Raw genomic sequence first — 25,072 nt, 5'->3', positions numbered from 1 at the left:
ATTCTCGACCTAAGAGTAAGACTCAGAGCAAACCCAACAGTCCATCTCCATTAAATGTCCATTACCTTCACTGAACAGCCTGGAAACCAGCAAGCTTCTGGAAGAAAAAAAAGAATAGCTTTCTAGGAAATTGACATGGGCCTCCATTTTAACCACCATCTAGAGAAAGGTGCCTTTACTCATTGCCCGATAGGCTGTCAAGCTCTTAACTCCTCAGGCGATTGGCTTAAGCTTAAATATATTTTGGACTGAATGCCTGACCACCATAAACAAAAATGGCAGAATCAAGGTTGGAAATGCCAGCCGAGAAACTGCCATTGAGATGAATGGGAACACAAACGGACAGCATTCTCTCCAGGTATAAAATACCTACATAGGCATTTACCAGCCTCAAAGTTTGGGCAGCCTGTCAGGCAATGTCGAGGACGCCTTTCTCCAATGTGCATTCTAACTCGATTTATTTAATGTATCCAGCATATAAAAAAAAACACATACATATACAATGAATACAGCATGATTACATCCATAAAAGTTTATTGACTCTAGGTATAACCACACTTAAATCTGGATAAAGCAATAACTCTTTTTAAATAATGTCATAAATAAAGTAAACTTTACCAGGTTGTACGCTAAACACAACACATAGGAAACTGCACTGCCTAAATTACATGCCCTATTCATAATAAAGACAGGCAGCAGCACAGATATTGATGAACTAGATTGTTGTACGACAACTTTGTTAAAAAATGGGCTGCTAAGGAAACATAACATGATTTGCACTAAATTAATAATAACTTTGATATATTACTAAAGTAAAATACCAATAGACATCTGTTCTAGTAGCTCTATATCCACTGGTAATCACTTTCTCTAAGAGCTAATGGATTCCCATGATTCCCATGGACACATTAGCACCTGAGTCACTCAATCAAAATCAAGCTAATATAGTCTTAGATTACATACAGAATGAAATGTGCTCCATTATGTCAGTCATACCTGAAATATCAATGTACATCATATACTACACATCTTATCATACAATAAACACTCTTCTGACCATTCAGTGTTCTTAAAAATCCTCACATAAAGCGTCTTTGTGTTTGCTGAGCGCCTGAGAGCGGCCTTTCTGACAGTTGAAACACTGACATTAAATCATTTGGCAGCTTTGGTTTAGAAAAAAAACACAAATGTGATTGTGGTGTAGCCATGTAGCAAGAGATGTTTTGCTTCGAGATTCATAAAGATGGACGACCTCCTGAACTTTGACACACATGTAATATCAGGAGTTGAGCTGCTGCTTCTGACAGATGCTGGGTTGAGTTCAGGGCAACAGCTTTGATCGGCGAGTCCCTGGGCTGAGACCAGCGATGTGTCGTGGTGACCTTGGCTGTCATAGAAACTCACTGTTGCTTGACACAAATGTCCCTAAACCCGCGGCAATGCACAGGACGACTGCATGGCAGCTTGTAGAAATGGAAAACTTGAGTCCAAACGGAGGTATACAATACTAAAAAATCCATAAAACTTCAGATTGAGCATAAAAGATGAACAGCACACCTTTTGCACGGGTACACAATCACTTGTCAGTGCCGTCTCTGCTCACTTAAGGGTGCACATTTTTGCTAGGAGCATCCCGTGTGAATCTGTTTCTGATTATGAACTCTCATTTGCGCAGAGACACATAATTTCACCTCATATTATCAGGAAACTGTAGCGAGGAGAGAACTTCCACAATCCGACTCAAGTTACAGAGATAATGCCGCTCCTGGATAACGAAGCCTGTGCTATTTTCTACCAATCAAAGCACACACACTTCACCGAATGTTCATCCGTTATCAGAGGCCCAGTTTAGAAAGGTGTTACTCTCGGTCAAGAAACGTTTACAGCACAGGCGCAGAAATATTCCAGGTTCAAAACAAGCTGAACACTATCTACAGCATGTATGGCATTCTGTAAATTACTACATTCAATTATTTTTACTCTTTTCTGATTGGGACAAGGCACTGGACCACAATAAATGTTAAAATAATGTTTAAAATATCAAAAACTATTAAGCATGTCAACATGAGACTAACAGAATAGGAATTTTTACTAAATATAATAAGTTATTATCATTATGATTAGAGATGCACTGATATATTTAAACTGGCCAAAATGGATAAGCCAATAATTTCTTATTTTTTTAAAATACTGTTTTAAATAAATTAATATTCTAAATAAGTTACAAATAAAACACTAAAAACTGAACTCAGTTCACATACATTTGCATTCAGATACATTAAATTTAGGCATAACAACATTATATTGTACTATTGAATTAGAATATTTTGCTGATGTGTATCCCACTGATACAATAAAAAAAAAATTCTAATATGGTAACAATTAGTCTATGCATCCCTAATAATATTAATAATAATCAGGTTTCACAAACAACTTAAGCTCAAAATGATAGAATGGTTTACTAACCTTGTCTGTGTATACTGTATGACCTTGTCATATCCAGTCTCAACTTTTGACTGTGTGAAGTCTGTAAACCTTTACCGTAGCTTGTCAAATAAGTGTAAGTACAGCAAAAAGAGTTATTTTACACTGTGACAAATCCACCCTCAGGAATTACCAGAAGATCTGCTCGTAGAAAAGTCTCACAACTTTATAAACATATTTTTGTATGGAAGAATTGATATAAGCACCTTAACAAGAATCCAATCTGCACATGTTCCATTGCCTTGTCCCATAGACTTCCATTGTGAGAGCATTACTATGAGTCGAGTCAAAACGACTGACTGTGGTGACCAACACCAAGCCACAGAAGCTGTGAATAGAAAATAACTGATTTTGAACCAAAAATATTTCTTTAAATGCCTTTTCTTGGTATATCCAAAGACCCTGCGGAGATTGTGGTTAGATGAGATAACCACATTACTTTTTTCATGTTCATGCACACGCACACATCTTCCAACGCAAATGTACAAATGCTATAAGTCGGGGCCAGCCGATGTATAACAGCAGATCATAAATATATAGTATGATACAGTGGAGTATATGGTATGCTAAAGTGGCATATAAACATGGCAGATAACTTGTGTGATGACCGTCTGCGAGTCCACTGTGAGATTTGCTTCAAAAAGACAGCCAAACACAGGTACAGCAGCACAACAGAGTGACAGTCAGTGCGTTTAGTGTTCAAAGGCCGCCTCAGACATGCATTTCCTCTGGAGTTCAGTCCGAAGCTTCCGTTTCCATGATCAAGTGCTCTGGTTCCTGTCTAGAGGTGTGCCAGGTTTGTTCTCGGCGCGTCGGCATTGTCTCTCCTCGTCTGAGCCGCTTGGAGGACTCGTAACCATGGCAACCATGTGTGCAGAAGTGGCATACTCTGAAGCCCGTTGGTTGTGAGTTGAGCCATTGAGAGTGCTTTGTTTGTACAGATATCTGTGCCTGCGTAAACAATGTTTTCAAGTATTTAAAAAGTAGATTGAGTCTGCGGTTGCTGTCAGGATGGGAAAGTACAAGGAAAAGTGAGAAGGGAATTTGTGTTAAAGGACCTTAATCTGGGTATGCGGTATCAAATCTGACGTGAATGAAAAGATTGTGAGGGATAACAGTACAATATAATTCATAATTATAATATATCTTTATAATCTTTGTGATTATATAATAATCACAGATAGTAAAATTATATCTGATACAATATTTTCATGCCCAAAATTTTAATTCTATGCATTTTTTATCTAAATAAATAATATTAATAAAACACTAAACAACTAAAATCAATTGTTTAAAATACACTTTTAAATGTTAATTTAGGCATCACAAAATTATAATGTACAATATGAAAAATGGATATTCATTTTGAGACTTAACAGTGTTATTAATGCTTTTGGTGAAAATTTGGATGGCTGGTCCAATTTGGAATAGTTAAAAAAACTTATATACTAATAAGTATACTAATATATTAGTAAGATACTAATATTTCGTGATCCCTAGAAAATATGTCAACCACAAAAACAAAAATAAAAAAATGCCAGAAAGCTCACACAGACAGGTAAAGCCCTTTTTCAAATCAAGTGGGGTCAAAATATTAACTATTACTGGCAGATGCCATCTTATTGTGATTCCTAACAAATTTCATAAATTATTCTAGAACATAAACAACTATATTTCATAACTGAGATGATTATAAAATTATCAGCACATAACATAATATAGCACATAATCAGAACATAACTGATTATAAAATTACCCAGAGGCCCAGATTATATGCGCAATAAATTAAGACAATTTATTGTGCATATAATATAGGCCTCTGGGTAATTTTATAATAATTGCTAAATAATGTAACTGGATTTTCAAATCATGCATCAGTGCATCATCATATCCCTAAAAGTTAATTCTGTACATATATCCCTCACAGCCACATCATTAAAATATCAGATTATTAGTCCATAAACACCAATTCACCCCATACTTTATCTTGAAGGTCCGTGCAAGCGAGCAACAACTTCTTCAAATAATGTGGTGTTGTTTTAGTGCATCACACGTGAGTCTCGATGTAGGAGTGCGTGTGCGAGAGGGAGGGCGTGCGGGGGGCGGGCTCAGGCGTGGTGGCAGGGCTGGGCTCAGAGGCAGGGCTGGGCTGACGGTCCCGCTGGGGCTCTCCTGAATACAGCTCCATGTAAACTTTCTTCCATTCCTGGAACTCTGAGGATGTGAGTTTAGGATTGGCCAGCAGCTTGTCAATCAGTGCTACCTCGCCCTCCCTGTCCTATGGGAGTGAAGAAAGAGAGCAGTGGAGGGTGGGCATTACAGATACAGTCTCCTTCATACAGTGGTTAGGATGTCATAAAGCACGCCACAGGCGGTTAGCGTAGACGTGAAGCGATGTGGACTCAGCCTAAATGAGCAGAGCGGCACACACACGCAAAACACACATAGCATGCTCAGACTTGACTGGAGTCCTCTGGCACTGTGGGGATTTGTGCCCCCAATTAACCTTCTTTCATTCAAGTCTGAGTGATAAGGGATGCTTATAATACCCACAATGCAACGGAAGGCTCTGCCCCAACATAATGAGGACAGCAAGGGGATTGGGGGTGGGGGGTGGGGGGTGCAAAGGCAGAGCCACAGACACACAGCAGAGACACAGACCGACTGACCCAACCACAGGCAGACCTAATGGCACCAAACCAGATTAACCCACATTGAGAAGCAGGGTTCAGAGCAGGGTTTGGCCATACCAAAGATCATGATCTCTTCGAAGATGGTTATCAGCTGGTCAAAATGGTTATTAGCTGGTCTTACGTGGTCATTAACTGGTCTAAGATAGTCATTAGCTGGTTTAAGATGGCCTAAGCTGGTTGACATGCCTGATTTAAGATGGTCATTAACTATTTTAAACTGGTCATTAACTGGTCTAAAATGGCCGTTAGCTGGTTTAAACTAATCATTAACTGGTCTCAGATGGCCATTATCTGGTTTACACTGGTCATAAACTGTCATTAGCTGGTTGTGAGGGTCATTAGCTCATCAATAATGATCCATCGTAAATCTTAGGTTTTGGAACCTTTTTTGGTGCTATTGAACAGCTGTTTATTACACCCACAATGCAACGCGAGGCTCTGCCCCAACATAATAAGCACAGCACAGCAGCTGGGGGGTGGGGGAGATGGGTCACAGCAGAGGCATGGGTCGACTGACCCAACCACAGAAGACCCAATTGCACCAAGCAGAGCCAAAACCAGATTAACCCACACAGAGAAGCGGGGTTCAGAGCAGAGTTTGGCCATACCCTCCTCCCACACCAGACAGAGAACTCCGTCTAACATGGATGGGATTCTGGGATAGCAGTTTGGCTTAGTAAACTGTATAAAAATAAAAAAATCCTGCTGTCCCCAGAACCCCACAGACATCAGACAGATGGAGAGGGACGGACGGACAGACGGGACAGATGAAACAAACAGGCACACATGGTTTCAGTGGGACCCATGCGGCAGCAGAGGTCAGATACCTTTAGCGTGCTCTGCAGGATGCGGAGATGATGCAGTTTGTCATTTAGCTGTGGATCGTTGCAACGCCGAATGAAAAGGTGTTTGTACTCCAGACGGGTGGAAAGGCGGTGCTCACCAATGGGCGTCAGACTGGCACGCTCCAGCGCCCGGTACAAATCACCAAGCGAATCCGCCTGCCGATGGCACTCCGGCTCCCCGCCTGTGGGGGCGCCACAGAAAGCCAGGGTTAAAGAGGGGTGGCTCCACCAGTAAAGAGTTAGCTATTCAACATGATTAGCTGGTTCAAGCTGTCAACCATGGTCAAGATGGTCATTATTTAGTAATATCATTTGGATATTAACTCCTCTACGTTGGTTATTAGCTAGTTAACACGGTGAATATTTGTCTATGGTCATTAGCTGGTCTAAGCTAGTCATTAGTTGCTTTAAGCTGGTCATAGCTGGTTTGAGCTGTTCATTAGGTCTAAGATGGTCATTAGCTGACCATTAGCTGGTCAACATGCTCATTAACTGGTCTAAGATGGCCATTATCCAGTTTAAATGGCCATTAACTGGTCTAAAATTGTCATTAGCTAGTCTAAGATGGTCAGTAGCTCATCATGGTCCATCTAAGATTTTTTTCTGCTATCGACCAGATCGGACCAGCTAATAACCAGTTTATAAGTTCTAGTATACAGTTACTAGATGATCAAAAATGGTTTTGATGGTCAAAGATGAGTTTTGTAACATGGTGGCTGGTCAACCAGCTAATGGTCAGTATAAACCAGCTAGAAACCATCCACCAAAAAACAACAGCATTAACATAATGGAAATGGAAAAAACTACAAAATCACATTTTGCTGAAATTACAGTATGTGATGGCAGAAACCCAATAATGTAGAAGACGGATTTCAGCACTGTTCATGACATGTTCAATATGACATGACATGTTCATTTCATCAACACAGAGAAAAACTCTCTTTGGACTACTCAGGTTTGGCAATCAATCACTCTGTCGAGCAGGTGGCATGTTGCTTGTTTCTTTGATATTTCTGTCTGGGTATGACTGTACGCTGGTGCTCATGTGTTAGTCCGGAAATAAGTTGAATCACTCATGTCCTGTTGTTGGAGTGTTTGTGTAGGTAACGCATGTGGGCCATGAACAGTATCTAGTGCTGGGTGTTATTGGCAGATATTACATGCGTTTCTTATGATCGGCCTTCACGAACCCACAGTGTACAGTATGTGGGCGAGTATATACCCACTATTCTGAACAACCACAAGAGGGCAGCAGTCCCACACAGCTCCTCCCAGCATATGCTGCAGATGCAGGGTATATATGCATGTCGCATCTAGCAAGGGAATGTAGCTTAAATAAATACAATATAAGGAGGTCAGTTTAGTAGTTTACTTTAGTTTATTAAAAAAAAAAAAAAATCTAAATGACTATCAATTTAAGAATTTTCCATTAACGCACCAAAGACCCCAATATAAAGAAGAATATTATGTTTTATTGTTGCTTATGTACCGAATTTTAGCTTGTATTTATAGATTTAAATTTTTTAACCGATACAGACTCTACTACCTGTCAGGCCATGTTTTGAACCTCTTTATGTGACCCTGGACCACAAAACCAGTCATAAGTCGCACGGGTATATTTGTGGCAATAGCCAACAAAACACTGTTTGGGTCAAAACTATAAATTTTTCTTTTATGCCAAAACTCATTAGGATATTAAGTAAAGATCCTGATCCATGAAGATATTTTGTACATTCCTACCTTAAATATATCAAAATTTCATTTTTGTAAGTAAATGCAGCACAATCGCCAACAGAAATGGAAACCTTTAAAGGCAATTTTCTCAATATTTTGATTTTTTTGCACCCTCAGATTTTCAAATAGTTGTATCTCGGCCAAATATTGTTCTATCATAACAAACCATACATCAATGGAAAGCTTATTTAGCTTATAATGATGATTCAGATTATGTAAAATTGACACATAAGACTGGTTTTGTAGTCCAGGGTCACATATTTCTAACTACCGGTATTTTTATTGGTTGTTTATCATTTTGTGTGCAAGTTATTGCTGGCAAGCCCTGCTTTTGTTAAATGCCTGCAATAATTGGAAAGAAAAAGCATTTTAACGACCGCTTGGTTAGCTATGTGATGATGAATTACAATAAGAACGACTCAACCTGGGTAGATCAATAAAGTTTTAAAGCTCTTTGTGATCTTGTTGTAACTTGTTAAATGGCACAAAACTCTCTAGTAGTGCAGAAAAACTTTCCAGTTGCTGGGGAACATGTGATTGAGAGTCACGATCAATAGGCCATGCCTCTCTTTTCTCTTCAGTATGTAGTACAGCACGCATGGGCTCCGTGGATGACTAACAGATGCCCCCAACTCCTCCAGAGAGAGATAGAGACAGAGCGATATAAAAGACAGATAAGAGGGAGACTCATTAAAAGCCACTGGGATTATATATAGACTGCTGCAGGAGATCCGTCTGAGATGACGAAAAAGGGGAATATTAGAAGAGAAAGTTAGACAGGACACTGCGAAAGGGGGCAGACGGGAAGTGAGACAGGCAGATCGGCGGTGAGGGAGTGGAGATGGGCAGTGAGATGGGGAAAATAGATGGTGAGATGGCAATGAGCCATGAGGCGATAGACTGCGAGACGAGGGGAAGATGAAAAGTAATACGGGGAGATAAACAGAGTGGTAATCCAGCAGCAAATGAGAGGCTTGCTGGGAGGTTTGTGGAGAGAAATGTGTCTATCTGGACACCAGGCCAAAATGGGACAGAATTAATAGCCCGTTCAGAATTTATTGTTACGGTTTAAAGCATAATCCATGAGATAGAGCATTTCAGACATTAAAAAAGTAAAAGAGGTGGCCATGTTTAAAAAGTAGTTACATTTATTAATAAGAATCTGAATAAACAATTATTCCTCCAAGTAATATAGTTCATTAGCATTCAACAGAGGGTCCCCAAAAGTTTGTCAGCCAAAACTTTTTGATGTAAACTATTTACTTGAAGTACCCCCTGATATTTTAAGTTATAATTTAAATAATTTAACATATTTGCATGTTTACAGTTCTCTGATGACAGTTAATAGTCAAATGACAAGCAGATAAATAAAATAACATGTATTTTGTATATTGTTTGTAGTAAGTGTTTTATTTAAATTGTTTTTATTTTAAAAATATGTATTGCAATTTTTGGTCAGACCTTAAAGTGTCTCTATAAGGTGACTACCGGTATATAGGTGACTTTTTTCTCGCAATTTTGACTTTTTTTCATGCAATTGCGAGTTTATATCCCGCGATTCTTTTCGCAGAATTGTGAGATCTAAACTCGCAATTTCGATTTTCAGCTCACAATTCTGACCTTTTTTTTTACAATTGTGAGTTTATAACAAGCGATTGAGAGTTTATATCTCGCAATTCTTACTTTATAAATTGCAATGGTGAGTTTAATCACGCAATTCTGAGAAAAAACTAAAAAACAAGTCAATTACCTTTTTTATTTTTATTCAGTCGCAGAAACAAGCTTCCATATCTTTAACTACTACTTACATAAAAATGCACTCATTGTGGTCGTGTTGTATTGTAAAACCGTGTTGCTGCTATTGAGATATGGGTAGCTATAGGGACAGGTTTGCTGGTGTGAGTAGGTTTAAGGGTGGGTTGAAAGGTAAAGGTAAATTGTAATTAAATACTAATTACATTTTTGAATTAATATTAAATGAAAAATTAACTATACATTAATAAGTTATAGTTTAGTCCATGTACAAATAATAGCTGTTCTTGGGGGGAAAAAAGTTATAGTTAAGAAGATAGAGTTCTGCTAAATGTATTATTGTCCCTCAAGGGAACTATTCAAATGTTGTAAATTCAATTTTTAAAATGCAATTTTTATTTTTTGAGTATCATGGTGTCTGTGTTTGATATTCTTTTTAACCATATGTAATCATATATAACCTCAAGAGGACAGGCTTACAAAAATGATTAAAGATTAACTGTTGTTGTAAATCAAAACTAAGTAAAGTTAAGTAAAGTAAAGTGAAAATGGCCAGGAGCTTGTGTCAGAACCACACCAATACGGCAGGTTTAAAATGAGTTTCATGGGAGGGAGCATGCAGCTATTTCTAGAAGAAGATGCCTGCATGTGCATGTGTGTATGTAAGAAACGAGTGGACAGATCTCAGTGGGGAACCTCACAGCACAGCTAAAAAAATCCTGCAACTCAGGCACTGTTTATGCTTCATACAGCACTCAAACAGAGAAAGAGAGGAAGATACAGAAGCTAAGAAAACACAGGGAGAGATACAGACGTAAAAAGAGCCACAAATCCATGAGCATGTCCCTCTCTGAGTGCACTGCTCTTACCAATTTAATATTGAAGCACTCAAATTCACACATGCACTAAAATAACTCTGCTGTGCCTGCTGTTCTCATAATCAGAGGGGCTATTAAAATCGAATATAATTGTGGTAAAGAGGTTTTAGTGGGCTGAATTGAGCCGACCTGGTTTATTTTCTTTCAAGCACAGCTTCTCACATTGCAAAATTATAACAAAGGGAAGATTCAGCACTGCCTTTGCATAAGCTTGATCTAGACACATATGTGTACATTTTGAAGGTTAATCATTTGAATTCTTAAATTGACAGTCCTAATTGAACTAAAATAATAAAATAATAATAACAAAAATAAACAAATAAATAAATAAATTATAATAAATACAAAATATAAACACAATATTATTTATATATTATATGTATTATTGTTATTTATTTTATTTATTTCAATTAGGACTGCCAATTTAAGATTTTAAATTATTTTAATTTAGGTATATAACTTGGGTACACACACACACACACACACACACACGACTGTCAATTATAAAAAATGAATTTAATTATGGAATTAATGGGTCAGGGAATTAAAAAAATAAATAAATGTATCAAAATAAATGAAAAATAAATAAATAACAAAAATAATAAATACAAATTAATAATAAAAATGTATACAACACATTTATAATAAACATTATTTTAATACAAATATGTTGACCCACCGTTATTGATGCAGTGAGAACGGCTGAGCTCCCTGCGGCTGGGGTCCCGCTGTTCTGCCATGGTGGCAGAGGGTGTGAGGAGGGCATGCAGGCCGCTATCCCGAGGCAAGGTGAAGCTGCGAGGTTTCCCGACTGTGTTAGCAGGGTCTCTAAGCCTCTCCCCTTCAAGCATGGGAAAGGGACCGTAATGTTCCTGCATCAGTGTGCGTTGGGCAGGTAGAGTGGATTGGCGGCGATATTCTGGAGACAGACCCGCCCCCGGCTCACAGAACACAGCGTCTTCTAGGGGCAGGGTCTGCAGGTAGTGGAGGCCCGAGCTGGTCAGAGGGGTTTCAATCAGGTCCTGCCATGAACGTCGCTGGCTGGCGGACTTCCGTGCAGGGGAACCTCCACCGCTGCTGCTGCCCCCGTGAGGTTCGGAGCGGTACTCCTCATGAGAGGAGCGAGACTGTGAAGTTTCTGTGGATGATAGGCGGCCGTGCTTTGGTTCTAGGTAAGGACTGGCAATGCTCACCGGGTTCTGGGTCAGAGAAAAAGAAAAAAGGACAGAAAAGAATGAGGTGAACATTAGTTTAAACTCAAGTATCTTAATAACATTTTGGTAGGAAGCTTTTAAACAATATTTCTCACAACACTCTCAATCAAAGGAAAAGCAAAGAAAAAACGTGACCAAAATGACTTTATAACTACAACTTAATTTAATGCTCATCATAAAATTATATTTTCGAAGGAATAAAGCATCCATGCCTTTAAAATTCACAAGGCTTACAAATCATGAATGAGTATGATACTTTTGCTCATTCTGTACATCTCACCTTTAAGTAAAAGGCAAGAATAAAGTATGCAAATGAAGAAACTCAAAATATAGACCAGGCACCTAGGCAGATGAAAAATGAACAGAGAGGTGTCTGGTTTCTGTGAAAAGTGCCGAATATAGAAAATGGAGGAATAGGGGACAGAGGTGTGGAGGGAGAACCTAAAGCTGTGTTAGTGTGAAATTAAGCTTTAAATATGGGCCAACTGCTCTTTTTGCTTTCATCCAATTGGCAAAAGAACAGCTTTAAACTTCTAGTTTTAAATTCAGACAGACAGACAGACAGACAGACAGATACAGTAGATGCTGTTTTGTAATGTGGTGAAAAACAACCAGTAACTCTGGAGGTCTCTCGGTTAACAATGTCAAAGTCCCCTAATTCGTTTATTTCTGGGAACAAAGTGTGTGTGTGTGTGTGTGTGTGTGTGTGTGTGTGCGTGCGTGTGTGTGTGTGTGTGTGTGTGTGTGTGTGTGTGCGTGTGTGTGTAGAAGGACTGGAGGGGGCCTTGCGGAAAGAAAAAGAAAAACGTTTAATTCAAGTTTCTTTGTTTGCTCTTAAAAAAAGACTTTGCTGCTGTGTGTGGCCTCTAGCTGACCTGCCCTGCAGTACTGCACTGAAAATACACAAAAAACGGTGACTGTGCACACAAATAACCACATACATTCAGGAACGCGTAGACACCATATACAATAATTTATTCAATTTAAAAAATAGGAATGTTCAACTTCCTGCGTAAAAATGTTTAATGGCACTTGATGCCGGCCTTCCAATATATATATATACAGATCTCGTGATATCTCACAATGTCTATCAATGTTACAGTGACAGTACAGTGACTCACAAAGACTGAGAGATAAGTAGAGAAACAGACAGATAAGACTCAATCTCCTCACATCTCAACAGTGGGCTTAGAGTAGAGGTGGTCTGACTCACCCACAGTCACTCAGTGACGTGGTAAGGCCAGGTCTGGGGGACGGCACTACAAAACAGCTCTTTTACCAATGCCAAATGTCAAGCATTATGAGTCTGTGCTATTGTGTGGGATTACACAATGAGAGGGAGATGGTATATCTGTGTGCATGCTGGATGCTGACTCACTGAGGGTGGCCGTGGGTACGTGTCATAAGGGGGTGGTGGGCTGTCTTGCTTGGGCGTCGAGGGCGTCTCATTGTCTTCGTGTTCACTTTCACTCCAGTAGTCTGCTTGAAGAGAGAGAGAGGGGCATGCAGGCAGTCATTAGCTTGTTGCAAAACATTTCCATAAAGTAAACAATAATTAAATTAAAGCCTCAGAGATCATGTGGGGCACAAATACACATGCAGGACCTACAGTAAAACATCTTACTGAACACTAGAACCTATCCTGAGATGTGATGTCGAAGGCAGGAGAGAGGAAAAACTAGGCCATTTTAAGCTTTTAAGAGCTGTCTGAAGAAAAAAAACTTAATAATAAAATATTAGTGGCTAATTTTGAATGAACAAAGGAGAAAGATGTTTTTAAGGACAGTATCTACCAGCAGGTGGAAACCAACTAACCAGCCAAAGTTTGACCCCCTTTGGTTGACGCATGTCGACTTGGTGATGGATCTCTACAATTTACCTAAAAAAAAAAATCTCACTTGCTTTCTCTTTCTGTCTGTCTTTTTTCAATTGTGCAATTTTTGCTCCTGTGAGGTGTATTTAGGAAACCTTTTAAAGTCAAACATTTTTCTTGTACATTTTTATTTAAAATGTCATAACTCAATCTTCCAGTGACAACGCCAGAAATTATGCAAGTGTGCTCCAATCATTTTGCCAGCTTAAACCCAGTCCCTCCAGAGGCTTGCCTTCATTTTTGAGTGCAATGCCTACATCTCAAATCCAATTAATGGACGGTGCATAAAACCAAGTCTCCGTCCAACATTTTTTTTCTTTCTTAATAATCTGTTACTCTCGTATGTACGTCACAATATGGAAGAAAAGATCTGTCAATACTTCAGTTTCATTGCGACTTTAAGGAAATTAATTAAGCTTAATGTTAATAATTACATGCAAACAGTATGCAACAAGGGGGGGGTCTATGGTTTTAAAACACATTTAGGACACAGTTGTGTTACCTATACTGACAACCTGTCCTTCTACCAAAAAGTACGAACTTCTGCATCACAGCAAAGCCTTTAGAGCAGAGCTGGGCAACTCTGCCCTCTAGATCCACTTCCCTTCAGCGTTTAGCTCCATCTTTGCTCAAACTCACCTGCCTGTAGCTTTCTAGAAACCCAGAAGACCTTGATTAGCTTGTTCAAGTGCGTTTTTGTGCGTTTCTATGGCACCACGATCAACGCCTAAATTAGACTGCAGCAGTCAGGTGGTACAGCAGTCACATGGTACAAGTAGGAGCTCTCAGACAATTCCCATTTTAGAAGCTGTAATTACGAGCTCTACGAGGACATGATCGCTTTTTACAAGTTGAAATCACATAATAGCGGTAATTATGACATGGTGTGAATGGACCTAGACTCTGCAGGAAAGTGAATCTCGAAGGCCAGATTTGCCCAACCCTTTCTTTAGAGTGTAGTAAAAGTATGCAAGTTTCCCACGTCATTTGGCTGCATTACCCAAAAGCATATTAGCTCCAAGTAGATCATATAAACCATAACCACCAATGGTCTCTACGATCTCCTCAGGCTTGCAATGCTTTTGGGAAATGTAGCTCTGATTAGGCCCTCTCTGAATTTTAGTTAGCCCCTCCCACCGATTTGCTCCACCATTCTCTTTTACATTTATACATCTGGGAGACGCTTACATTGAAAGCGACTTACTTTGCCTTAAAGGTTCATATTTTCTGGGAATCGAACCTTCAAAACCTATAACCTTCCTACAACGAGTATTCTCACCCTGTTCCTGGCGGATTCGCTCTCTTTCTGCATATCCAGCTGCCGCCATGTTGAGACGACTCAACCATCTGTTCATATCATCCACGCCGTCCGCTGCGAAGTAGAAGCTCTTGATTTTGGGATGGCATGTTTTAAACGCACTGCGTAGGGAGCAAAGATTCAATGAGAATTTGTCAAGCATCATCACATTACTCAAAAGTTCGTAAAGGTACTCACTATTTTTTGCGACATTCACTGGCTCTGTCAATCTTGAACTCGGGGAGGCTGACAAACCCTTCGGCCTTCTCATCCTAAAAGGTGGAGAGAAAAAAGAGAGAGAGGATTGTGCGGACGCTTCACCCCACTTACACTCTTCTGTAATGTCATTAGGTCCTCATTAGGGGTTACATCTCCTAATTCTCTCCTTTCTTTTCTCTCTCTTTTGGTTCATTCCATTATTTTTTTCCCGGCGTTAAATTGCAGCAGCACTGCTGACAGGAGCTCTGCATAAATAAATGGAAAGCATAAATTGTTGCGGCTCTCTGTAAGCCTGTCTGTGTTTACAAAACCCACTACAGTAGAAGATCATCAATTATAGCAAAGCCGGACTATGTTGTAGCACTCTCAGTGGACCAAAACCAGGCCGAGAGGAACCCTCCCCTCCCCACTCTTCCTCCGAAACCCCCAGAACGCCAGCCGTATCCCAGGCTGTGATAAAAGCGAAGACGCGAGAAGTAATTAATCAAAAAGCGAGTGTTTGTTCGGAGAAGTTCCTTATCTTCATTACAGAAACGCCGTGTGTAGAAGACTGTTTTGTTAGGGTAGATGAGCATTAATCTTATTCCACACAAGAGGGTAAAGCCGCACCAATTAAAGTCTCATCTCTAGATCGATACAGTTTCTGCTGCGCTGGTGGATACGAGAAACAACAAAGATAACTGTATTGGCCCAACACACTCACCTCCTCGTTCATGTACCAGTACAAGCAGGCGCCCTTCAAAACAAACCAGTACTTCTTCCATTTCTGTGAGAAATAGCTCTTAGCATCCTTCTTCTTCCACAGCCAGCCCTCACAATCTCCACGGCCCAGGTCCTTACAGGAGATTCGTCTCTTACTGATGGAGGACAGCGGAGCTGTTGGATGCAATAGAAGAACACAATATGTGTTAATATATGTTATAAAATGGATAGTTCAGACTTTAATTCTGATTGGATGAGGCTGTTGTATAACGGCATCATCAATTAATTTCTATATTAAAGGTATAGCCCATCCAAAAACAAAAATTCTGGCATAATTTGTTTATTGTCATGTTGTTTCAAACTAGTATGACTTTCTTTCTTTTGTAGACCTCAAAAAGACAAGTGCAGGATGTTCATTGTGCTCTTTTCCTTCCAATGAAAGTGAATGGTGAGCAGTGAACACAGCAAAATGAAAAAATAAAAAGCATCATAAATTTAATCTATTTGGCTTGTGGCCAAAAAAAAAAGGCCAAAATTATAAAAATCTTCACCATCCGCCATGGCTCTCAAATCTCAGCGTTTTGATTATGCACATTTTTAAACAAGCCATGTCATGACTGATTATGAGACACATGAGAAGCAATGATGTTTGGCATGCCACGTCTTTATGCACCATATTTGTAATTGAGATTTGAAATCTTTGATTCAAAAATAGATTAAAATGATCAGTAAATAACAACTAGAATTTTGGTCTTTTACTCAAACAAATTGCTTCATTAGACTTGGAATATCATATGGCTTCAGAAGACTTAAAATATAACATTAGTACAGGCGTATATATCACTTATGCTAGTTTTTGTCTTTTTTGGGGGACAATATTCCCTTTCATAGTACAGAAAACAGGCAGTTTATGCATCTCATTTTGTGTTTTACAGAAGAAAGGAAGTTTAATTTCTGGATGAACGGTTCCTTTAATATAACACATATTGCTTTGCAGCAATCAACCACCTCCTCTATGTGCTATGGCTAGGAACATCTCTTACTCATAGCAAAATGACTGTAATACACAAAATTATGGCAGAATGCTTATAATTATGAAGTTAATTAACTTTCTTTACTCTTTCCTATGTTGGGGGCCTATTTTTTTTCCTTATGCAGTCAAAATATGCAAGCAGTGTGTGCAATGAAGGCAATGTTCCCAAACATGAGAATAAGGAAAAATAAGTGATCACCTTTACTCTTTTTCTTGTTCTTGGATAGCAGAGAGGATCCCTGGAATGTCTGTAAAGCAGAATATATATATTTATATTTAAATAAAAATGGAGAAATGTTGGAAAATACATCAGGAGTAAGTGAAACGAGACAAAAATGTATCGACCATATTATCGATCAACACATCCGATTCTCCCGAGTGGAATCACATGGAGGAAATGTGTGAACATAATCTCTGAGCATCCATCCATCGTACAACAAATTAAGGCAACATCCGAGCAGATGAAGGCGCGAGAGACCAACAGCTAGTGAGAAGGAAGGCGTGAAGAGGCATAGAGAGAAAATAAATGCGATTTCTAACATCCTTGGCCTGTGTGTTTATTGAGCAGTAATTCTTGGATCAGCACACCCAGACCGAGCGCATATTTATGATCCGAGCCCTGTGGCAATTCTCCTCTGTGAAGAAACTTCCTGTGAGCTTGGGCACACATTTTGAGGAAACTAAATTTCCCTTGTGTTGCTATGCTAACAGATTAGAGACAGTATCACTGACCTAAAGAAAACACTATCATCATGGTAATTGATTTATTGATATGTGCCAGAGGACGGAAGCTGCTGTCGCCGAAGAGGAGTAAATGAAATTGATTAATGGAACATGTTAACAAACTCAGGCGACCAGTTTGTAGAATGTCTTTATTTATTCAGGAGTATCTAAATATGCCGACGCCATTTCTTAAAGATGGTTTTCTCATTGGTCTTTCATTAAAAACTGTGGTTTTCCCAGTGACCCAAGTACGAGTACCGGGTCATGTTCCAATACCATTTACCCTTTTTTACCCCACTTTTCTATAAAATGAAGCCCAAAAAATATTAAATGAAAAACATGATGGTGGTTTTCCCAGCATTTAACCTCATAACACACTTCAAAGTCAATGCAACTCCCTCCGAAAGCACTGTGGGAATCTCTTCATAGAAGGTGTGAATCGCAATTGCTGTGTGAACTGAAGCAATTTGTGAGAAAGGCTTAGACCCATTAAGACAAACTCCCCTGAGGATTCAACACCTAGACATGAATAAAGAAAAGTGATAGAGCAAACTATGACACAGCATACAGTATATCAAATAAACCAAATAATACATAGAAGGGTGAATGCCTACAGGCAATGCCCAATCTTTATTTGCAGAAATAAACGATCAAAGTCATTTACAATGTCATTGAAGAAACAGAGGGAGTCTTGCTGAGTTAATGGCTCGGCCGACCCTCAAACGACATCCAAACTTGCTTGAAATGATCACTGGCTATCACTAAAATTGTGCAGGGGGTGGAGAGGAACTCCTACAGTGACTAAGGATCGTGTAACAGGCCTCATTCATTAAACACAAGCAGAACAATTCCTGTCAATCGTTTGTAAAACCATCCTTGTGTAGGAACGTTTTTACGAGTGACTTACACAGGAATTCGCTCTTCTTGTGCTTCATGAATGAGTCTAAATGTTGCAGAACCTCAAGCTCTCTGCAACACATGAAGTCACTTGGATTATGAACAGAAACACACACCCAGAACAAATCCCACAAGACATGAACATGAGATGTGCATCTGCTACTGAGTCAAAAGATATTCTAAACTTCATTTCTTATGCCTCGGGAATCACAATCTTCAGAGAAAGAGCATTATGGGACAACTACAACCCATGTGACTCAAGCAAACACAGTTCTTACATCCCAGGATGTGGCATGGACATGGCCTTGTACTCTTGTTGCACTCTGCTATATCCATCTCTCTGTACTGTTTTCTTCTGAAATGGTTCTGTTCATCCCTTCTCTCAGTCTCTGATGTTGTGGGTCTCTTTCAGAACAGACATGGATTTGATCTCTCTCCGATTGTTCAGTAACACATCGCCCTAGATGGCATGCTAAGACTTGACTTACAACTAAATGCCACATGGCAACACAGGCTCCCAATTCACATGACATATGGTACAAAACCTCTTCCGCTGTGATATCAACAACTGACATATGCTGACATATGCAGCATGTGATGGCCTCAAAGCACATGCATTAATCTCTCTGGTTTTATTTAAACCAGACCTGTAACAGTACCTTCTCCTGGAACCATTTTTGTTGTTTTCTAACAATGTGACAAAATCAGTTTTCCAAACGAATTAAGGCCTGTTCCCGCCAAGACCAATAAAGATAACTATAACAATAACTATATTAACATGCACACCAGCTAACGATATCATTCTGTTTATTCTAAGTATATGCTGCAGTTTTGTTATCTACCGCTTTAAAGTCGAATGGTTTCTGATTGGCCGTGAATCGCTCCGAAAATGATATCCATCGATATTGTTTCTCTGTTATTATATAGTTGTGGTGTGGACTCTGCTATTCTTTTATATTTAGAATGATTTTTAGAACTATATCGTTATCATTATCTTTACCATTATTGTCGTTGTTGTGAACAGGGCATAAGACTGCAGGCACTGAGGTGTGTATATAGTTGTTCAACAGTCAGGCAAAATACTTTTGTGTGTGTGTGTGTGTGTGTGTCTAGTGGATGTAGGGAGTGAGCGAGGTGCTGGCACCGTTCAGACAAAATGCGGCTTTCTTATCGGACTGCAACTCAGGCAATAAAACACCACTGTAAACAATAGAAGCTGATGCAGTTACACAGCACATACCAACAGAGGCAGCCTTATTAAATCAACGCCACACTGCTTGGTCTCTCTACTCTGCTTTTCTTGCACCATCTTCTCCTCTGGCATCATACTCATCTTTCATATCACTTAACCTTCCCTTCTAAATATCTTCCACTCTATAATTACCATCTCTTCTGGTTTTATTATCTCCTCTTCTCTTCTTGCATCTTCCCACATCAGCTTGCATATTTATTTAGCTTTTTTGTCATGCCTGTTCTTGTCTCCTCTCACCTCTTCTCACTTAATCTTGTCTCTTAACTTATCGTCTTACCTCATCTCAGTTTCATCTCGTCTCTTCTTATCTCCTCTTACTTCTGCTAGTTTTATCTAGCCGTTTCTCTTCTCTTCTGGTCTTGTTGCATATGGTCTCCTCTCACCTCTTATGTTCTCACATATAATTTGTCTCTTCACTTCTCATTATGTCTCTTCTCTTCTAATTTTATCTTATCTTATCTTGTCATGTCTCGTCTCATCAAGCCTCTTCTCCTTTTTCATCTTATCGCATACTTTCTCTTCTTATTTCATTTAATCTCTTCTAGTTTTGCATATTCCCCTCTCCACATCTAATCTCATTGTGTCTCTTCTCTTCTGGTCTTATCTCATTTTCTCTCTTCTCATCTCCTTACACTTCTTCTCACATCTTACTTTCTCTTCTTATTTCATTTGGTCTCTTCTCTTCTCATCTTGACTCTTCTCTTCTGATTTTGTCTCATCATCACATCACATCACATCTCTTCTCATTTCATCTCATCTCATCTTACTGCTTCTCTTTTTGCATCTTACAGTACCTTCTCTTCTTGTTTCATTTCGTCTTGTTGGGTCTCATCTTGTCTCTTCTCTTCCCTATAATCATGTATAATTCAGAGTGTAATATCCAGATTATAAGTTAGTGGAGTCTCTAGAAAAGTTCATGAGCTACAGCAAGAACAATAGTAAGAGTGCTGAGACCAGCAAATTGGTTCTGGTCCAAAATTATGGTGATGGAGTGGTCAGCACTCAAGTTGTCCCAACCCTGGCCTGTACACCCTTTAACCCACATCAGGTCAGAGGACATATGGACACAGATACATCACCCAGCTAGGTGTTTCTAAACAGAAGCAGCAGGTAAGATACACTGTGAAAGTCACTCTTACGCAGGACTGTAACACCCCAGCTGGGATTCACACTTCTTCATGAGGACCTATAATTAGGCATTTTGAAGGGGAAAAAAGATACAGAGAGAGCCAAACACATCATCACTTCATGAGCTGGTGGGCATTTCAAGATTTGAAGCACAAGATATTGACATGAGGACAGCACATGGCCGAATATTGGCCAATCACAACTCTGTTTCAGATTGAGCTTGGCCAATCACGTCACTCCGTGCCCTGTGACAGATGACAACATGACTTAGCCCTGCCCACCGGTACTGAACCACCATCTGCCCTACTCATCATCCATATGCACACTGTGACACACCACAACGAGTCACTTTTCCCTAGATTATTAGTTTTCCCTTGGTGTTTCTGTGTGGTTATGGCTGCGTTGGGTGTGTGTGGATTCTGAGAATATCGGCTGCCACATTCCCTCTTAATAAACGACAGCCATCTCTCACCTCCATTCCTAATAACTTCACACAAAGGATGGCTGGTCTCACTGAGAAAACCTACCCACACACACATACACAGGGCTGAGCACGCACCTCCACGCTGACTAAAGGTAGAGGACTAACAACACACACACAAACACACAAACACAAACATTTACCCAGCATGTGGGTGTAAGTATGCATTCTCCTTCTTCACACCATGACCTGGTGCTTTCAATGAAAACTATGTAAGACTCTACCTGCGGTGATCACAGAGACCTTGATCGAGCACAGAGTCGGTGAAAGCAGCCAGGCCTTGAAGAATAACTCTTTGTTTGAGCAACAGAAAATAAAAAAAAACACCGACAATGTGCGATTTTACTCACAATCTGAGAGTTTAGCCCGATCCAGACTGCATGACACTCAAAAAGAGACTGAAAGATACTCTTAGACAAAGAGAAAGAACTTGATTGTGGCATTTCGGATTAAAGGCGCACATACTGGCACTCGATACGAACTCCCATAATAGCACACTACAAAAAAACTCAGTGTGTATATATATATATACAGTATATACATATGAAAAAAATATAAATTACAAACAAATTACACAAAACATATTTATATATATATATACAATATATATTTAAAATAATAAATGTATAGAATATATTTGAATATACAGAATATATTTAAAGAATTGATATGTAAAATAAATATATCATAAAAATATGTAAATTTTCAGCATCATTACTCCAGTCTTCACTGTCACATGATCATTCTGATTTGCTGCTCAAGAAATATTTATTATTGTTATCAATGCTGAAAACAGTTGTTTTTCAGGATTCTCTGATTAACAGAGTTCAAAAGAACTGCATTTATTTGAAATAGAAATAATTTGAAACACATTTGTACTGTCACTTTTGATCAATTTATTGTGTCCTTGCTGAATAAAACCATTAATTTCTTTTTTTTGAGGATGTTTAGATATTTTTAGAAATAAAAATTAAAATGGGAAAGCAAGACAAAAACGTTTGCAGCCCAACACTATTGTTTCAATATTCTGTGTGTGTTATAATCATAAAAGAAACTGGCTCGCATGTAATTCCGAACTCTCAACTTCTTCCCGCAATCGCACACACAACAACTCCGGTGCCTCCTATGCATAATAAGTCTCATGCAACAACTCATACAAGGCACAATCATACACTATGATGGCCGCAAATAATCCCTGCCTTTAAATCAAAAGAACCAATCGCCTTAATGATTTTTTTTTTTTGTTACAGAAACATTTGCAGGAGATTTTGTTCATTCACATTCACGCAGATAGGCGCAGTACTAGCATGATTACAAACAGTGATGCTAAGATGGCCACAGAATGAACTGACTCTCTTCAGAGGAATTTGACAGAAAACATACTACTCACATGGTAAAGAGAGGTGGAGTCTGGGTTAGGTGTGTTCATGGATTCCTGCCTGAGTACCTCCATTTGGAGGGTGGGGAGGAGGGCGTAGTGGGTGGGGCTCCCGCTCTTCTCACTCTTCTTCTTTCCGCGTTTCCCTGTGTCTCTTTTCATGCTCCGGCCTGCCAGATCGGCAGCCTTCTCATCACTTATATACCTCAACAAAGAGTTTTCTGAGACAGAGAGAGAAAGAACAATTTCTTTAATAACAGTAGTTTTTTGGGAGCATGAAAGCCCCATGTCAACATATGCACAGGGCCATCCTTAAAGATGCAGTATGTGAGATTGACAGCTAGCAGTTGAAATGGGTACTGCAGTACAAATTCAAAATATTGGAGAGAGTTGTATTCCCAGCCCCATCCTGCCCACGCAGGTTGCCAGATTGACACGCAAAAGGATCGAGCGCAACTGACAATGAAATGCGAGGAGATTTACACACTGTAAGTTGATGACTTGATTTATTGATTTACGATCAGTTGATATCGCGTTTTAATATGCTCCCGGTCATAGAGATTTTGGATCGGGTAGAATCTGCGATCACTGATCCAGTATGTTCGTTGCCTTCCATGGCTGCAATATGCAGTGTTTTCCGCCAACAGGCAACCTGTGGTGGCAAAATACTATTGAGTAAATTGGCAACATGTCATATCGCACAGACCAAAAAAAAAGAAGAAGATATTCTGAGACGGAATGCACATTTCAAAGTAAAATAAATGGCTGTAGAGAGTTTTTCAGAGAAACGAGTATGTGAACTCAGCATGCTTTCTAAATATCTGCAAATATATTATGGTATTTTTATGCTGTAGTACAGTCAAAAACGAACATTCAGCACTTTTAAGGCGGTGCAACTGGTGCGACCGTACCGGGCCCCGTGCTTTAGGGGGCTCCGCGGTGAACGGACCGAGGGGGACCACCCCCCTTTTAATCATATTACTGCAACCATTTTATTACCAGTTAAACCACAAGGCTACACCACCCGCTGAGAGGGAAAAAAATTCTACAATGTCACCATTTTATATGGTTAATCAGGCATTAGAGATTTTGTCTGGCATGTGCAGTAAATCAAAATTACATCTGTACAGCCAGTCCTTCTCAAACACTATGGACATTTTCCAGGTTGTGCCGTGTCAAATCACTGAATAAGCTTGCATTAGTATTCCATCAATCAAGCATCCCAAACCCCTCTCGAAATACTCCAAACCTCAATTGGCCAATCACAATGATTCATTCCCTCAATAGAGGTCTATCATTAGCACTACTTAAGCCTGTGCACTCTTCCCAAATCAGTCGAATCCAATCAAACTCTATAGGCTTATTCTTGCCTAATGAGCATAACAAGTCGATTGGTCACAGCCATATTAGCGAGCCAAACCAACGGGCTCCCAGCAGCCCTGATTTGAGCTCGTCCTTTGATTTAGGAACCACCGCAGCCATTGTTGGGCTTCCCTTCTCCCACGCCCAAGTCCACCGTTGCCCGGCAGCAGCCAATGGGACGTGAAACACTCAGGAGAGCTCCTGTCAGAGTTTCCATGGCAACAGCATGCTTCCAGAAGAAGATCCCTCTTCTTTACGTCTCGGTTTCCCTCACGCTGATGAAAAAGTTGAAGAGGTGGCAGATTTTAAATTGCATACATTCAGCCAGACAGGGATCACAACCTAGTAGAGTCATTATAAATCATAATTGAATTAACTGTAACTTCATGAGTTGTAAAAATGGATTGAACTACAGTATAAAGCTCATTAAATGGACAAGAGGTGAATGCCTGGATCTAAAATGTCAGTTGGAAAAATGTTCTGGAAAATCCATCAACAACAAAGTACCTTTATGTAGGGTTGCACAATTAAACGAAAATAAAAACAAAATCGCGACATGGCTTAATGCGATTATCAAAACCGCACCTGTCAAAATAAGAGAAGATTTAAAGGCCTTCCTGTGGTTTTCCAGCAAAATAAAAGCTTGATGTTTCCATTTAATTTTAGTTTAAATGTTCATTTTATACAGCCATAAATATTAGTATTGTAATTTTACAGTTGAACTATAAAACAAAAATGATTATTATTATAATATTATTTTTCTTAAATACTCAATTTATTATCATTATTATTTTATAGTCATATCGATATGTAAATCACAAAAATCTGGGCTAAATTGTTTTATTATTATTTTAAATCACATTTTAAAATGCAATAGCATTTTTTTCCAGGGGAAAAAAAACGCTATTGGATTTTTTTCAAATTGTGCAACTCTACCTTTGTTTGTTTTTGAAAATCAAGCCTCAAAACAGATTGCATGGATTTTCTGAATTTTGAATGCAATGCCAGCTATTCAGAGGATGGCTTTATTAGAACAACTATTCTGACAGTAAAATACTATCACTGACCAAATTACCCAGATTTCCAAGCTGTGGGTGACCTTAATACATCTTTATCCTCTCTGACCC

The 25,072-nt window shown here is 39.3% G+C and overlaps 1 protein-coding gene across 7 annotated transcripts in view; it reads right to left on the bottom strand.

Annotated features, from left to right (window-relative positions):
• Nucleotides 1-4,383: 4,383 nt before the first annotated feature.
• cnksr2a (connector enhancer of kinase suppressor of Ras 2a) overlaps nucleotides 4,384-25,072 on the bottom strand; it is a 79,903-nt gene continuing 59,214 nt past the window's right edge. For 6 of the 7 annotated variants that reach the window (XM_079602400.1, XM_079602401.1, XM_079602396.1 and 3 more), the window contains exons 13-21: nucleotides 22,596-22,804; nucleotides 16,924-16,972; nucleotides 15,693-15,865; nucleotides 14,969-15,042; nucleotides 14,753-14,892; nucleotides 12,979-13,079; nucleotides 11,066-11,585; nucleotides 6,005-6,204; nucleotides 4,384-4,762 (exon numbers count right to left, since the gene is read on the bottom strand). In XM_079602400.1, coding sequence (XP_079458526.1) covers nucleotides 4,532-4,762; nucleotides 6,005-6,204; nucleotides 11,066-11,585; nucleotides 12,979-13,079; nucleotides 14,753-14,892; nucleotides 14,969-15,042; nucleotides 15,693-15,865; nucleotides 16,924-16,972; nucleotides 22,596-22,804 — 1,697 coding nt within the window. In that variant the 3' untranslated portion in view covers nucleotides 4,384-4,531. The remainder of the gene's footprint in view (nucleotides 4,763-6,004; nucleotides 6,205-11,065; nucleotides 11,586-12,978; nucleotides 13,080-14,752; nucleotides 14,893-14,968; nucleotides 15,043-15,692; nucleotides 15,866-16,923; nucleotides 16,973-22,595; nucleotides 22,805-25,072) is intronic. The other variant, XM_079602399.1, reaches the window with a different exon arrangement.

Source organism: Phoxinus phoxinus, assembly GCF_949152265.1.
Source record: "Phoxinus phoxinus genome assembly, chromosome: 24".
Classification (NCBI taxonomy): Eukaryota; Metazoa; Chordata; class Actinopteri; order Cypriniformes; family Leuciscidae; genus Phoxinus; species Phoxinus phoxinus.
This window is presented reverse-complemented; position numbering and strand designations above follow the sequence as displayed.